At 38.1% G+C, this 17470-nt stretch overlaps 2 protein-coding genes across 3 annotated transcripts; both read left to right on the plus strand.

Annotated features, from left to right (window-relative positions):
* Positions 1 to 3721: 3721 nt before the first annotated feature.
* tm4sf21a (transmembrane 4 L six family member 21a) lies at positions 3722 to 10649 on the plus strand. The gene is made up of 5 exons (XM_076274609.1): positions 3722 to 4157; positions 5286 to 5351; positions 6014 to 6147; positions 6896 to 7082; positions 10339 to 10649. Exons 1-5 carry the CDS (start codon positions 3981 to 3983, stop codon positions 10345 to 10347), a joined length of 573 nt encoding a protein of 190 aa, XP_076130724.1. The 5' UTR covers positions 3722 to 3980; the 3' UTR covers positions 10348 to 10649.
* Positions 10650 to 11990: 1341 nt separating this feature from the next.
* LOC143112395 (uncharacterized) lies at positions 11991 to 16909 on the plus strand. 2 transcript variants are annotated; one of them, XM_076274671.1, is made up of 12 exons: positions 11991 to 12093; positions 12768 to 12873; positions 13000 to 13051; positions 13241 to 13284; positions 13593 to 13635; positions 13751 to 13782; positions 13957 to 13986; positions 14349 to 14373; positions 14584 to 14627; positions 15806 to 15859; positions 16425 to 16478; positions 16591 to 16909. In XM_076274671.1, the coding sequence occupies exons 2-12, from the start codon at positions 12771 to 12773 to the stop codon at positions 16632 to 16634; spliced, it is 525 nt and encodes a 174-aa protein (XP_076130786.1). In that variant the 5' UTR covers positions 11991 to 12093; positions 12768 to 12770; the 3' UTR covers positions 16635 to 16909. The 2 variants fall into 2 exon arrangements, with proteins under 2 accessions (XP_076130786.1, XP_076130787.1); XM_076274672.1 differs by lacking the exons at positions 13000 to 13051; positions 13241 to 13284.
* The last annotated feature ends 561 nt before the right edge of the window (positions 16910 to 17470 follow it).

Consider the following 17470-nt stretch of genomic DNA (forward strand, 5'->3'; position numbering starts at 1 on the left):
TATCACCACTACGCCACAGAGAGCAACACTTGTCATTAGTCTATTAGACTAGTCTACTAGCTTACTTGCTATCCTGATGTCCATGTTAACTGGTGATAGCCTATAACATGAGCAAACACAGCGAATGCATGCCTTGAATAATTCAGATTCATTTTGCCTCAGTAATTTTGCATCACAAACAGTAACAAATGACCCCATCAGACGTTGCTCATTTTTTGTGCAGAAACACACATCGTGATTATAATGCGCAAAAATTATGAAGATCACTTGGGCCTCGAACTGCTCACTATAATAGCAAGCTAGCAGTAATAGTCCACCCTGCTAACCAATTGCACCACTGGTTATTTTGTATCTATGCAATGGTTTTCATATTAAATGAATGTAGGTCTATGTTGTCTTGTGACAGCTTATTTGTCAATCGATCAAGATATTCATTATAGCAAACATCTAGGCTAAGTGAATGTTTTGCAACAGCTGCTGAATGAGCAGTAAGTAGGCGAAACTATTTTCTAATTTAGGCTACGTGGGAATCTGAAACAGCAACATCTGTCATCAAACTCTCTAGCTACATCAAAGTTTTGTAATATACCGGTATGCTACCATGATAACCATTTTGTGTCATCAAATTAGGACCAACAAATTAAATAATATTTAACTCTGAGAAAATAAGTTTCATGTGTTCACTTCAAATCATTAGACAGCTCACTGCATAACTTCACCGAGACATGACACTAAGTTATGATAATTTTTGCACATGACTGACATATTTCATATTATTAACCCCCAAAACGGAATAAAGTGTTAGTGGGACATGCCAGTTTGTTGTACATCAGTTAGGTTTTGGTATGTGAGGCAAAGATGAACCTATTTTGTTGTTTTGAGGCTTGCATATGCCCATGTTAAATTGTGATGGCACCAGTTAACATGGGCGTATATTTCTCACTTATGTTAACCTGTGTTAACTTTTACTAACAGTTCAATATATACATAGAAATCTGGCATCAATTTCAGCGGCTCGTAGTGTAGTGGTATAGACAATGTAGAAGCTAATCCAATCAACTTTCTTGTCCATGCGTGGTTCGAATCCCAGCTAGATCGCTAGTTTTATTTTTTTCCATTAATTCAGTATGTGTCATATTTGTGGATAATGCTTAAACGGACATGTATTAGACATACACTGGTGATGTTTTCAGCGATATCCGTTATATTGTCTCACTTGCAAACACTTCGTGAAAATGTAGCCTAATATAAACCTGCACTATCGGAGGCAGAGCAGATTAAGAAGTAGGCAGGGTCTTGTTGAATATTCACTGATTTTATGCAAATATCACCAGTTAAACTGCTCACCATCTAAACTGGAACACCGGCCCTGATGTCTGGTCGGTGAGTGGTTGTTATGATCTCTCTTGGAAGACCAGCTTCTTCCTGAGGTCCATCAACATTTTCTCCGGATGACAGAATGACATTCTGCTCTTCTCAGATGCTTGGAGTGTACTGCCATGTGTAACGGATCCTGTCAGTGCAGGCTATACCATCTCTGGAGACCGGTTTGCTACCAAATTACAGTACATCTCTCCAGGACCTTAGCCAACTTAACCATGACCTGAAGCATCCACCTGAAGCGTCTCTAGGACAGTGCCACCTTGCATCCTGATAAGATGTGCTGGATGCTTGCCTTCCTGCTGCCGCGGCAGGCAGCCTAATTGCCTCCAAATCATTTACATTTATTCAAACCACCGGGTGAGATTCAGGAAGGAGCTGAGCCTGTTCTGCGGTGTCCTCCAGATGTCAGCCCAGCTGAGGCGCCTGTTCATGGTAGCATCCTATCATGTTGTCCAGGCTCCTTGGTTCCTCCAGGGGTATTGTTTTCATGTAGTAGCGCTCCTTCTCCAGCATTGTGATTTCATCCACGACAATGATCTAGTCATTGCTAGTTCTTTTTGGAAGTGATGGAACTCAGAGTTGATGGATGGAATGGATGATCGATGCGGCGGAACTCATTGGTAATAAAAGACAGCTTCACAAACAACACATCACCAGTGTGCTATCCGTTTGTTTACCTATGTAAATGTTTAAACTGGAAATCATTTAGAGAACAATGTAGTTTTAGATGCTTACAGTAGGTGCTTTAAGCTTCCTGGATATTCAGAACACTGCTCTAGAATGTGTAGCTTCCTACTGAGTAGTGTGTGATAGAGTTAACAGTGTTAAAGCCCATATACATCCTCAGCTGTATACATTGTTGGTGTCAGTGAACTATGCCAACATGGCTGGCCTAATCACAAAGCCATTTATCTATTGCAGCTCTCTTTGGCTGACTGCCAGTTTGTCTTCTGCTGAATTGATGACAACTCCCTCTGTATCGTCCTCAGGAGAACAGCACAGTCCAAAGATTACACACAGATTTACAGCACTTCCCATAGACAAGTCAGTGTAAAGGAATGTCTACTGTAAGTCAAGCCATGGAGGACAGAGTGTAGTTTACCATATGTTTACCATCACTGCCTTGTCACTAACCGCAATAGTAACCATGACATTAAGCCTGCTAGGAGCAAAGGAGAAACATATCGCCGGCAGGTCTTCATTAAACACATTGGTGATGTGTTTAGTGATGATATGTCACATCAGGGAGGTCAGATATTATGTATCAGTTTATAGTAAATATGAGTCAGGGCTTTCATATATTACTTAATTCTGCAGGTGCACCAGCATATTCCACCCACAGCATACCAACACTGTGAATCCAAAAACTCCCAAACCAATGTTTCCTCTTTTGTGGTATAGAGTTGTTCGAGTTATTTGGAAGAAGTGTCTGAGGACTCACCACTTGTGATGTCAGCTGTCTTAATTGTCAGTTTTTTCCATGACGAGTGACCACCTGTTGACCCTCACTTTGTAATCTCTTGTTTTCCTAAAGATGGTAGTATAGGTCAACTGTATTGCAATATGTATGTGTAGCTCTGTTCATTTTGTTGTCATGCTCACCTTAACTTCATTCACTTTATAACTGTCCATATGCTTAAGACTATAATAATATGAAGCAGCATTCTTAAAACAAATGTGTTGTCCCTATCTGGACTTAGAGATGTGTTAAAAACCAATGCAAGTTGTGTTGTTTTCAACGCAAGTTGTATTATTTTCAACACATATTGTGTAACAAATAAAAAAAAGGAAACGATACAAACTGTGTTGTCCGTATCTGGACACAGAGGTGTATTAAAAAACAATGTAAGTAAAGGTGAAGGTGACTGTTCGGGTTAGGGTTAATCTGCTGTTGATTGTCAGTTTTGATAACAATACTTTCATTTGCACAACAGAGAGAAAAAAGTAAGATGTGCTTGACGTTGTCTTTTTCTTGGCTCTACTGTTCTGAGCCAAGATATTTGCAAACTTTTTTCAGTGTGCCTTCAAAGAAGGTACTTATCATAACATTTATTAAATAAAACATAAAACAATTCCAAATAAACAAACTAAATAGGCCTAAAAAAAAAAACATGTTTTTTCAAGAGATGGGTGGAGAAAAAGCTGAGTCTTCCAAACTCTTCGCCCCAACCCTGCTGTTCTGCTCAAACACAAAACACCCTCTGTGTCTCTTTCTGCTTCTCCCTTCTCCCCCTCTCTCTCCCTTTCTTTCTCAGTCTCCCTCTCTCACCCTGATCATGTGAACACACACACCGAATCACTCAGTCTTGCTCACTCCTGCCCCTCCCTGCTCCACATATCTAATCTTGAGCACATGTGTGGAGTCAGAGGCAGACAGCAGTGGAAGAGAGAGGTCAAGCCAAGCTGAACACACACTATCCCATACTCCGTCTTTTTGCTATCAGACAGAACTGACCTGGGCAACAGCAAGAAGGAAACACGATCAAAATCCCCCTTGGACCACCAAAAGTTCTGGATTTGGGTCAAAGGCCATCTGGCGGTCGCGTGGAAGTGTTTGTACACCCTTGTTGGTCACTCCACAAAGAGCCGAAGCCGACATGTGTACGGGGAAGTGTGCCCGCTTCATCGGAGTGTCGCTGTACCCTTTGGCGCTCACCTCGATCATCTGCAACATTCTCCTTTTCTTCCCGGGCTGGGACGTCAAGTATGCCAAAGATGGATACCTCACAGAGGAGGTCAAGTACATGGGAGGCCTCATCGGTGGTGGTATCATGGTGAGTCCAAAGACCTCACCCACACACCTATAAATGCAAATCTCCTTTCTTCTCATGCAGACTGTTAGAATGCAGATTGTGCATTCAGCAGGGTGTATGATTAACATAGTACATTCACACAGATGTTCTGTACTTCTTGTTTGTTTAGTGTGGTCAGTATTCAAATGTCAGACTTAGCGGTAACATTTTTAGGTGTATCCACCGAGTTACACAGTTACACTTGTGGTTTATTTACTTTACTTCTTCAATAATTTATGTTATATTCAAAGACAGTCTACATTTAAAATATGTACAGCATAACAGTAACTGTATCTTTCAAAGGGAATTCTATGGAATTCCTCTCCTGTCTCACTTCAAGACCTCCTGTAGTTTAGACTCAGACTCTTCCAAGAAATGTTCATTAATTCTAAGGGGAGGGTCAGGAGAGGAGTTACAGAGCATTCCACACTGTCTCTAAACATGCAGCTTGCAACAGACCAAGTTTTTGTTCTCTAAAGAAGCTGTTAAAATCCCACTAGAAAATCTGTAAATGAAAACCTGCCCAAAAATGTGAATGAAAACAATAGCCTATGACCAGGGGCGCAGGAGATATTTTGAAAGTGAGGGGGGCCGAATTGTGAACAAAAACCCATTGTGAGATCAGATTTCCAGATATCGGAACGCCACTTTCGACCATCATATTTTAAACATGCCAGAATATTAAGATAATACCATTTGATAAAAAATGGTTGAAACTGTGAGATGAGCACAACGTCAGATCTGCCCTCAGACCAGCTTCTTGCTATGTGCAATTCTACTTTTATTTTATTTTTTTAGATTTATTTCACACTACTTGACTATTGTGTTTGAACAATTGTTTTGAGTGTGAAAGAATTGTAATTGATGAGAGTGCAACAACAAGCAAAAAACACACAGTTAACAAGGCACTCTTCTTTCAGAAAAAATTATAAAAATAATTTATTTTGATGGCTATTTCATTATTGAAAATCAAAATAGAAAATTATTTTTCCTTCAATACCAAAAAGCACCTTCGGTTACCTGACTTTGGACTCTTTCTTTGTGAAGACAGTTAATAAATTCTGTTAATTATTAACCAATTATTACTTATTGTGTCTTTCTGTCTCACAGGTTTTAATACCAGCAATACACATTCATCTGACAGGAAAGGGAGGTTGTTGTGCTAACCGTTGTGGGGTAAGTAGAAATGATCCGTCCTGTGGATGTGATCAGTGATCACAGTATAACCACTACACCAAACTAGACTACACCGCTGGATGTGATAAAGAATGTAATTACCTTTAAAATCGTGCACAATGCAAAGTGCACACGCTTAGAATAATTGCTGTCTCTTGGTATGCAGGTAGAAGCTTATTTCGTTAGACAAAATGGAAGATATCTGTCCTGGAGGGGACAGAGAATGTGTTTCACATGATTCAAATGGCCTATCTGATGGGAGAGAATTAGCAGGGAATTAGATAAAGAATGTGGACCGTCTAAACTCAGCAGAGCTCAACATGTTTTCCCCACAACAGATACATAATGCCTTCATCATTGTTATGATTTTTTTTTCATTAATCAAACAATCTGTAATGTGGAATCCGCTTCTAGGTTACGTTAAAACAATTTCATTGAATCAGATGAAGGGTGTGCTGTACAATACATTTCCAAAACAAAAAAGGAAGAAACTGTTTGCAGTAAACAGATTGTAGAGTTTCTCCCTTTTTTATTTTATAATCACTCTGTGACCAACACCTCGCTCTTTCTGACACACATAAAATAAACTATAGCCATGACTCAGAACATAATGTGGACCTGTTTACTGCCCCTTATTGTTTGACCTGTGGTTGCCTTCGCAGATGTTCCTGTCAATTGCATTTGCTGCTGTTGGGGTTGCTGGTGCCCTCTACAGTTTCGTTGTGGCCATGCTCGGTTTAGTCAATGGGCCATATTGTAGAGTAGGATTAATCTGGATGACTCCTTTTAAAGACAAGTAAGAACAATCTCCCTCAGTCTTAACATATGTTCAGTTATGATAATCTACACCCCCAGCCAGATTTGAATTACTTTAGAATTGCTCTTGAGCAAGATATTGTGTTGAACTTTCTTGATGTACATGATTACTTCAAATAGTCTGTCATAGTGGCGCAGTATAGTTTTTTGTCTAAATATATTTGTACTGGGGTACAAACAAATTATTTTAGGCATGTGAATATGTAAAGACGTTCGAGATATAAACTGTCTTAACATTTCAATGTAATTTCTGCATCTCATGTTGGGTATTTTCTGGGTTATAGAAATGTAATCAAATCTATAATCAACAAAATGACTGCATAATGAAACATGTTACCATTGAATCACTCAGTTTCATTGCACTCAAAGGAAGCCCTCTTTTCAGTAAACCACATATCTTACATTCTCTGACTAACCCTCCTTTCTACTGTATACTGCCAGCTGCACTTTAGGTTTAATGGGCACTTCATGTCCTGATTGGTTGTTGCCTAGTTCTTTTACCTTAAGAGATATTCTATGACAAATGTGATGTGAATGTAGGAAAACATGGGCAGCCCCATTCGTTTTTAACCTGGTGGATGCAACAGTGTGTACGTCGGTCTATGTTCCCCAGTGTTTCATTGTGTGCATGCTGTGCAGGTGTTGCTTTCTTTCAGATGGTTTCACTTAGAGGTTTTCCAAAGCACCCATTAAACTACATATCCCCATGTCTTCTCTATCGATTTCAGGGAAAACAGCTACCTTAATAATCAGGACTCTTGGTTCCTGTGCTCTGCACCTGACAACGTGATCAGGTTCAATATAGCTCTGTTTAGCACTCTGGTGGCAGTGAGCGGTATGCAGACGATACTGTGCTCCATCCAGATGATCAATGGCCTCTTCGGTTGCCTGTGTGGCACCTGCAAATCCAAAGGGGTAAGTGGATTTCATGTTTCAAACTGTCAAAATGTTGCATTGACTGCATTTACATATTGTAAAAAAGGCTATAAAACTAAAACAGCCACATCTCGCATACCATAGACTGATGGTGGATGTAAACACTAACCCTTGTGTGGTGTTCGGGTCAAATTGACTATAAACTATAAAAGAATAGTGTTTTTCAGCCAAACACTTTATGGCTTTAGCTTATTTTCAGTGAAAAACATGTTAATGAAAAAAAAAAAAAAAAAAAAACTTGGTAGACATTAGAGCCCGACCAATAAATCAGTGTGCCGATATTAGCTATTTGCTGATCTATCGGTATAGGCACTTATAACGGCTGATAATTATTTTTAAATTAAGAAAAGGAAAGCCAAATACTGATCCTTCATCTAAATTTCCAGTATTGTCATTTCATTGCTGCACTGCAAACATGCACCAATAGGAATAGCGCCTATTTTCCACGCCAGTGTTTCCAGACAAAAGAGACAGTGAAGAGATGTTTTAATAGTCAAACTGTCTGCAGCAGCGCCGCATCAGATACTTTCTGATATGCATGCTTACATGAAACGCGCCGCAGTAGTTATGGAACAGACATGCAACGCACAGGCCGCGGTGGAGTTCCGAATCAGCCATAAGTCACATGAGAGTATGGACATTATCTTACATGCAATTTTCCTTTCCAATCACACAAAATATCAGGCAGTTTCTTGCTGTTAACGGTGTGTAAAAAGCTATGTTAACGTTTTTACGTTAAACACCCCCCTCTCCCCAATAGTAATAGGCCTATAAGCAGAAATTGAGGATATAAAATATTTGTGGATATTATATATCGTCAAATATGAAAATATTTGTCTTTAAAATCCCATATCGGACGGGCTCTAGTACACATACTAACGTCCCCCACTACACATTTACATCCTCCTTCACAAGATGTTTGGCCTGAATATGCAATGAGACACACAGATGTACAGAAAAACACAAAAATACACACACACAAACACACACACACACATGCATACACACAAACAAAAACTGAAACACACACACAAACAACAATTGAAACAGACATACACACAACAAAAACACACGCAGGGGACATACACATATGCTGGCACACACATACTCTCTCTCACTCACTTACATACATGCTACAATTTTTTAATCCAAGCCCGAGAAGTTCCTGCTTTCCTGCAGTCTTTACCCTCTGTAGTGTGGGATCCTGCTGCACAATGTTATTCCTAAGCATTCTAAACACCCTTAAGTCTTCACCAATAAATAACTCTACCTGACAGTGTATAGGTAAAATCCCTGTGTATAGGCCCTTATACTGTCCTTCACCAGTATCATGAGCAAGAGCCTGAAGATTGAGGATTTATGTGGGGTTCCTTCAGTGACTGGCTATGGGGTTCGCTGCTGTAAAATAATGTGTTCTATATAAACTTGTTATGCCTATTGTTTTTACAGCATGATTCCCTAATACTATGACCACAGAATACTCTAAAATTACTGGGAACGTATTACTATAAGTTACTGGCCAATCGTTGCCAGTAGGTTATTCTACATTTCATAGGAACTTTTTTTGCAGTTTTCGTAAATAGTGATATTTTTTTGTGTTCTTCATGTAGTTTATTTACCTTTAACTATGAAATATAATGTATGCCCATCGCTTGAAATATCTATGAGTTTGAGGAATTTATAGCCCAAAACTCCTTCAGCTCATCATAAATCTCCATTAATTTACGGGCGAGTGTTGCCCCTACCAATATGGCGGCTGCGTTGACATATTCCTTCTAATAGAACTCAACAGACAATGTGGCATCTATGTATATATATCTATGAAACCACCATAGTAACTCCTTTATTTTCTGATAGTGGCCACCATGGATATCCTAGCAACAACCTAGCAATGACCTAAAGTACCCTAGCAATAGCCTAGCAACCATTTCACAGTTAAAACCTAGCAACCAACATGATTAACCTAGCAATCAGCATAGCAACTGCTATAACTACCCTAGCAACAGCCTAGCAACCACCTCAAGTACCCTAGCAACAGCCTAGCAACCACTTCCACAGTTACAACCTAGCAACCAATATAGCAACCAATGAGATTACCTAACAACCAGCATAGCAACCACCACAGCTAACCTAGCAACAGCCTAGCAACCTTCCCAAGTACCCTAGCAACAACCTATCAACCAATTCCACAATGACAACCTAGCAACCAACATGATTACCCTAGCAACCAGCATAGCAACCACAATAAGTACCCTAGCAACAGCCTAGCAACCATGTCAAATACCCTAGCAACAGCCTAGCAACCACTTCCACAGTTACAATCTAGCAACCAATATAGCAACCAATTAGATTAACCTAGCAACCAGCATAGCAACCACCTCAAGTACCCTAGCAACAACCTATCAACCACTTCCATGATGACAACCTAGCAACCAACATAGCAACCAACATGATTGCCCTAGCAACCAGCCTAGCAACCGCTTTATTTTGCATAGCAACCACCATATGTTCCCAAGAAACCACCTAGCAACCATCTGAAATATCCTAGAAACAACCTAGGAACCACCACTATAACTTAGCAACCACCATAGCAACAAACATGATTACCTTAGCAACCACCATAGCAACTACTTTATTTTGCATAGCCACCACCATAAGTACCCTAGCAACACCCTAGGAACCATATGATTTACTCTGGCAACCACAGCTACAATGTCAACCTAGCAACCACCAGCATAGCAATCAGCATAGCAACCACTTTATTTGGCATAGCAACCATCATATTTACCTTGGCAACACCATTGTAACTATCTCTGCATTATCTGTTTTTACTCTGTATGATATTTTACATCATATATTTTGCATTTTCATGCACTGGTAATTCCTTGGAATTGGATTTCTAGTTTTCCTAAATATGCATGATTCATGCCACCCAAGTCTTTATCGTAGTGGATTTGTATACAAATTATAGTTTTATCACAAAAAACAAATGGCATTTACATTGTTAAAAAATTTATCTAGTAAATCAATCAACAGTGTTCAAATCATATGTTATCTGAATTTGTTGGGATTGGGTTAAAGACAATATAAATTGAATCATTTGAAAAAAAAATATATTGATTCTAAATGGCAAAATAATGTCCCTGATTAATTTGACCCGAACAGTCTGAAAGTGTCCAAAATCTGAACATAATACGGGTTAATTTGATGTTACTCTTTTCCATTGTCCTTACAGCCTTATTGACTTGCGCCCTCTGGTGGCAGACAACATAAGTGTCAACGTCTCACATGCTTCAAACTGCAATGGGGCCACCTGGAAGACAATATGTGGTAATCTACTGTAAAGGCTTTTATATTACACAGTTATTAATTGGGGGAGAGGGCTATCTATGTGAATACTATGTGATTATTTGTGCCATGTACAGTTTCTATAGATTAAAACATGTTAAATCGGTAATATGCACTGCTGCCGATCATTGTGCTAGTATGCAACTATAGGTAAAATTATTTGTACAAGTTTAGAATCAATAAATATTATTTTCAACACTTTTTGACACTGTGGTTATTTCTTTATGAACACTTCACCCTGTTGTATCAATTTGCCATTAATACAGTATGTGTCTGTGTAACCTCTCATACATACATGCCAAGTACATCAATATATTTCATAATGAGAATATAAAATTCCTGTGAGATCTTTGTCACTGTTACAGCTTTTATGAGTCTAATCTTTCTAAGACTGGGCAACTAGCCAACACATACACTGATTGAAAACCTGAACTTCAATTTCAAAATGGCGCATTATGCAGTCCCTGTGAAAAATAGATAAGATACTGCATTCTATAGATAAAATTGAATTAAGGAAATAGACATGCCATGGCCAACAGCATAGCCTATGCCACTGACTATGCCCACTAGACAAAAGGATGTGCATCCTCATAGAGTCTCTTTTGGCAGTCAGCAGATATTTGTTAATCATGTGACCGAGAAATCACACGCTTTGACACCATACAACACATCATTGTGTGGTGCCAAAGTCTTTCAGGTCTTCATTTTCTGCTCTTTTCCTGAGTCCCAGGTCAGGGTTTCACATCACAGGGTTTCAAAACTGATTATTACGGCTATTACAAGGGCACAAGAGATGATCAGCACACCAAGTATTTAAGATGGATAATATTTGGATATTATATGGATAATATTTGTTAAGTCTGAGGATGAGCCATAGGGGCTCGAAACGTCACTGCAAAATACAAAAACAACTTTAATAGGAGCTCCTTGGTGTGTGGATCGTCGCTGATCTCTGGTATTTTATATCCTATATCTAGATCCTGCACCCATCCAAATGGGATGTGCATGGCCTCACACTGCTCTGCTGTTACAAGCAGGGTAAAATAAGAGGTCGGTCAACTATGAATTCTGTGAACACGGTAAGGTGGACATGGAACATGTTTGATGATGGTGGAGGTTATTGTCTGATGTTTATAACAATACCAGTGGTATTAAATGGTTCCTAGAGTGTTGTAATACACTGTGATTTCTGCATGTTAAAATGCATTTAGCCTCCACTACAGCCCTGACTACAAGGGTAACATTAGCTCCATGGATTCAGCTCAATGTCTTTTAATCAGACCAAACTCAATGTCTACAAGTAAGCAGAAAGTTCCTATGTCTGTGCTGATGCACAACAAAGACACTATTTAGGCTTCAAAGTTAAACATAGCTTTAAGTTATTATGCTCTGGGCTGTTGGCTATAGAAACATCCTCTATGTCACTTCCTACAACCTTGCAAGATGTAGAGCTTAGGTGGTCTACTTTCTGTTGTCCAGCACAGTGATGCACGGATGTGGTTTAGCAGTCAGTTTGAAACAGGAAAAAGTCATGCTTGCGTTTCTCTTCTATGTACTGTGAGTCAGTCACTCATTTAGTCAGTCAGTGGAAGAGACTTCTTGCTAAATGGAGTAAACTAAAAGTGCCCACTTTTAACTTAAGGTAATTTGAAATTTGAAATTTGAAATTTTTTTCACATTGTCATTGCTGTTGCAGTAAACGGAGAAACATGTAATAATGCTCTTCATTGTTTGAGGCTCTTTCTGCAAAGGCAGTACTTAAGGAAGTAATATTTGTGTAATTAAATACTTGTCTGTAGAGTCCTGGATAAAAAATATAAAAATGTTTTGAATCTGGATTTATCTAACTTTTTGGCCTTCTGTGTCTGAAATAATAGTCATATGAAATAATAGAGCGTTAAGACTACCAGAATGATAGAATGAATATTTTTTCTTCAAGATTATGTATAGCCAACTGGACTAAATTTCAGTATGCGTTCTGTATATCTCATGTGCTTTATAGCATGAGAAAATGGACGAAAACCCTGACTAACCATGTTATAATTTTATAATGTATAATTGTCATAAAATGTTAATGACACATAGAAGATGCATTTAGATATGCTGTATCTTTATAACAATACAATATGTGCCGAGGACTTGCCACTTGTCTCAATGAAATCATAAACAGATTTAGGTCTTGTTCTGTGTGGTTGCCTGACCACAACAATTCAGCATTTAACTACATTTAATAGGTCAATATGATCAGCATTGGTTCAGCTGTGGATGGTCTTAATCCAACTATGGATGCATGGTAATGATTTTGTGCCCTTCCAGAACATGCTTCCCACTCCAGGCCAGCAAGGGTTGGCCCTGGCTGTGGTGTCCCTCGCATCTCTGGGGGTGGTATATGTGATCTGTTTTTGGTGCCGAAGGAAAAGGAGTGAGTTTCTAAAATGCTACAGTTATTTAAATGCCTCTACTATCATTCCATTATCTTCCATGATCTTACAAGCTTCATTCGAGACATTTCGCTAAAGTCGGAGGTACATGTTTATGTATTTTACAGAGATAAAACAAGAAGAGAATCAACTATATGATCCGAGAGAACCACCAGTGATGTGAGTTCCGCAAAAAGATCTAGCAATGGTCTGTTATTGGCTGTCCATATCTCATACCATAAAGACCTCTTGGCTGTAATGTAAATCTGCCTTCAGACCAGAATATTGGATGAAGATACCTGTATTGTCTTGTGTATATATCTTTAATATTATGTAGTGTCTACAAATCTAAATCCTTCTCTTCCATAGTCAACGCGAGGGAAGCAGGTTTGCTGTAACTCGGTCCAAAACAGGTGAGATTGTGGCCAAATGCACATTAATGACCAGAAGCTTGGGGTCACTTAGGAATTTTCATGCTTTTGGAAGAAAACTCGAGCAATTATTGATGAAAGCAAAGTCTGAAGGATGCAATTATTGTTTCCGTTAAATCAATCAGTTCAGTTTCAAACCAATGTCTCCTATTCGTTATATTTCTGACTATTTTGGTGAAAAACAAGGACATGTACCTCAGACTTTTGGACAGTAAACAGCAGGTGGCTACTGAAATGGTCTTGATTGAGTGCTATCTATACAGGACTCTCATAATTCCTTCTTTTTTCAGTTACGAAACACAATCAGATTTCCAGGAGGCCTCCACCAGAGGAGTATGTTACCAGAATATCTCTCTATTAATCATGTTCAACTTCAGGTTACACTCATTTATATGGTTTTCGTTTTTAAAAGAATTTGATTGTTTATTTCAATTTATTTATCTATCAGGCCCATAGACGTTGCCGTCATTACACCAGAAGGTATGCTTCTGCCTTTGGCTTTGTTTGTATTGGCGGGAGAGTGGGAAATTATACTAAAATTTTCATTAAAGCATCAGCCTACGGAAAATATTTTGTTATTAGGGAATATATTGGGAATTAATAATTGATGACTGTATGTATTTGTAAATAAAATACTAAAATGTTTTCCAACAGGGCAAGCTAGCTACCAAAATATTGAAGAATGTGAGTTTTGCTTCTCATTTTTTCTTTTTATTTCAGTGTATTTTCTTTCAGTGTTCTGATCTAGAGTTTTGTTTTGCATTCCCTCGGAATAACTTTTGCATTCCCTCACAATATATTTTCAAAAGGATACGGAACGGAAGGAAACGGAAAAGTTTTTTAAGGGAATGTAAAAATATTGTTAGGAAACTTAAAAATGTTTTCACCTCAAAAAGAATTCTCACCATGTTCCTTTGGGTGCTCTGTATGACATCATTTAAACTTTTTCAATATGACAAATGATATATCTTACATTTCACACCCAAGTGTACAGCTAACAGTTACCTAATCACTACATTATTGTGTGTCCCCTCATCAACTTTTAGTTGGTACTTGTGAGCCCACCTATGTGTAAGTAAAACCTCTTACAACATACATTGCCATTTTATGAATAATGTTACCTGTGTTACCTTATTTCAACTCCCCTATATGGAATATATATCATATTACAGTAAACATATAGATAGACATACATCTTCCTATTTACCATTGTGAGGTTTCACTTCTATGCTCAAATTATTATAGAAGTTGTTATGACGAGCTAAAATATTTCTTCCACAGAGATCCCATTCCAACTAATTTATACGGAAATGACCCTGAGGAAGGTAAGTGTTAAGGATATACATCTTACAAGTCATTTTACACCAAAAGAAACAAAGACTGTTAATTCACCTATATGAGTTCCACACTTATTTTATGCACTTTCGTACAACCATGTGGAATCATGGATTCTTTCAGTTAAAGCAACACAATGTGGTTCTTCTACCTTTAAATAATGACTCCAAACACATTTTGATGCTACCGTATAGTCTAAAATTGCCGATGCATGCCCGGAATGTCTGGTATTGCACTAATGTTGTTTGTATAACGTAACGAATATAACGCTTGTGGTTTTTGACAAATTGGGTACTTCCTTTGTGCTAAATGGGTTCCAGTATGTCACAAAATTCACGGAAAAGGGGTATAGGCTACATTACGTGAAATTCACAAAGTTTGTATTTTACTGTTGAAAAACAAAGATTGGCTTGTCTTCTATTTTACATGCCTGTGACCCTCTAGATTAATATGGCATTACTCAAAATATAAAATATCTGTGCTAATGGGTCTTTTTGAATAATGAAGACTCTTAATCAAGTGATCAGAAAAGCCAGTGTAAAATGGATGTTGTAGACTGATGTGCATTTCTGTCAGTGATTATGATTCTTCGATGTTATTTACAATTCATTCTGGTATTGCACACGTGTAAGCTTGTGATTCTAACTGACCAATGGCACATGGATTCAGTAACTAGGTTCATGATGGGGAACGAGGGGGAACAGAGACTTGTTGTGTCCATATTCACAACACGACAGTGTGCTGTCAGAGTCGGCATCGACATCTGCTTTGTTTAGACATTTTAACATGCTCTTCAGACGTGACCTTCATAGGTCTTATTGACACTTCTCAAAGTCTCACCATACCAAATTAGAATGTACGTGGTACTTAAAACACCACACACTTATGTTCCATACCTCTTACATATGGGAATGCATGAACGTGGCAACCCACCAATACTCGACCTGTGTTATGATTATTGTGCCAATAAAAATATTGCAGGCCTGGAAATATGCACACATATACACCCACCCACTTAAACGCCCACTGCAGAAGAATGGAAAAACAAACTAGTCTTTCTAACTCTAACCAGTGGAAGTGGTGGGCTCAGAGCTCACAAACATGTTTTGGAAAAATTATTTATGGTGCAATAACTTTCCTGTTTAACAAAAGTGCATTTCTCTACCAGATCAGTGCTCATACGAAAATGTCTTTCCTACATCTTCGATCAAACATCAATCTGGTAGGTGACCTTACATTTCTTACAATTGCGTCATCATTTTCTATAGAAAATATTTAGCTCTTTTATTCATCTCTAAGGCTTCACGATGCAATATGAATAAAGATGCAATTATGTCCACACACACACACACACACACACACACACAAATACACAGGTTTTCTACTAAAAAAAGCTTTTTCTTCTATGACTCTTGAATAAACTTGATTCAAGTTTAATCCATTTTTAGATTGCACACATACTACATTTCTATTAACCACTAAAGCATAGTATAATGTTTTTGGGGTGGTTGAAAAGATTATGTGATCCAATGAATAGTGTAATAAAATGTTTGAGGCCAATTCAGGTCTTTTTTCCCCAAACATATATATTGAATCATTATTTTTATTTTATTTTATCCCTAGAATCTCTATGTTTTTACAATACAGACAGTGTAATTTTGTCTGATACAGTCACATGTCTTTGTTACTATTTTGTACAGTTCCTGTTACTTGTTTTGTAGCCTAACAAACGGTATTTAAAAATGTTCAAGATAGTGTATGTTAATTTAATGTGCACATTCATACAGATGGATCAGATTATGAAAATGCTGATTTCCTGGTGCACAATGAGATAACTGAGGGTTAGTTCCTACATCTGTTTTTAATGTTTCCTCAACATGGTTTCCATAATTAAAATAATGTATTACTTTTGAAACAAGATGATATGCTATTCTGACATAAACTGTTTTTCAGATGAACTAGATGAACCAGATTATGTCAACCAAGGAGAGACCTGACCTTGCACTTCACTAAATGTAAATTATTTCTACACTGTGAAACATTTGACCTTTCAAAGTGGAGGCAACACCAGTGGTGGTTCTAGTCAAGGCTTTTATGTCAAAGTACTGACACACATCTCACCAACAGAAGAGAACCATGTTACTTTCAACTCCTCTGACTATTTAATAAAATGTATATTATTATTGTTTCATTTTAAGTCAGTTGTTATTGTGTCATTTTAACATGTTTAACTGTAACCATATGTTTTAATTAAAGAAATGTTCGCACATTCTTTGTTGCCATTTCAATGGAAACAGCCGCATTTAAAAAAAAAAGTCATCAGTCATCATTGCATGAGCCTCCTGTCACAAACATAACTGAGACAATTGTCGCTGTATAGGGCTCTATAATCGTGTGTGTGGCTCTGCTCATTCCACATTTAACTGTTGATTAACCTGTGTAGCTGTTATGTTGCTGATTGGATCAAATAGATAGATAGATAGATAGATAGATAGATACTTTATTGATCCCCAAGGGGAAATTCAAGATACGGCCACAGTAACAAAGTGTAATGACCGAAGAGGTTGGCATTTGTTGGCAGAGAATCCATCATGAGTGTGTGTGTGTGTGTGTGTGTGTGTGTGTGTGCTTAATCACTGTTAAGCCTTCTGGAGTTGTTGTGGGCCTAATTCAATGAAACACTGATGAAGGACATCCTTGCTTGATATCCCCAGTAAAATGTTCTCGAAGGCTGTTCTGTCGGTGATGTTTTTATCCCACAAAGATTGATTTGTTAGAGATTTTGTTTTTGATGGTAAATCCCCTATCTATAATACTAGGAATTCCTTATCAA

Source organism: Alosa pseudoharengus, unplaced genomic scaffold, assembly GCF_046254945.1.
Source record: "Alosa pseudoharengus isolate Yale_2024_CS ecotype anadromous, Long Island Sound unplaced genomic scaffold, YU_APseudo_1.1 YU_APseudo_1.1_scf_8, whole genome shotgun sequence".
In the NCBI taxonomy this organism is placed as follows: domain Eukaryota; kingdom Metazoa; phylum Chordata; class Actinopteri; order Clupeiformes; family Clupeidae; genus Alosa; species Alosa pseudoharengus.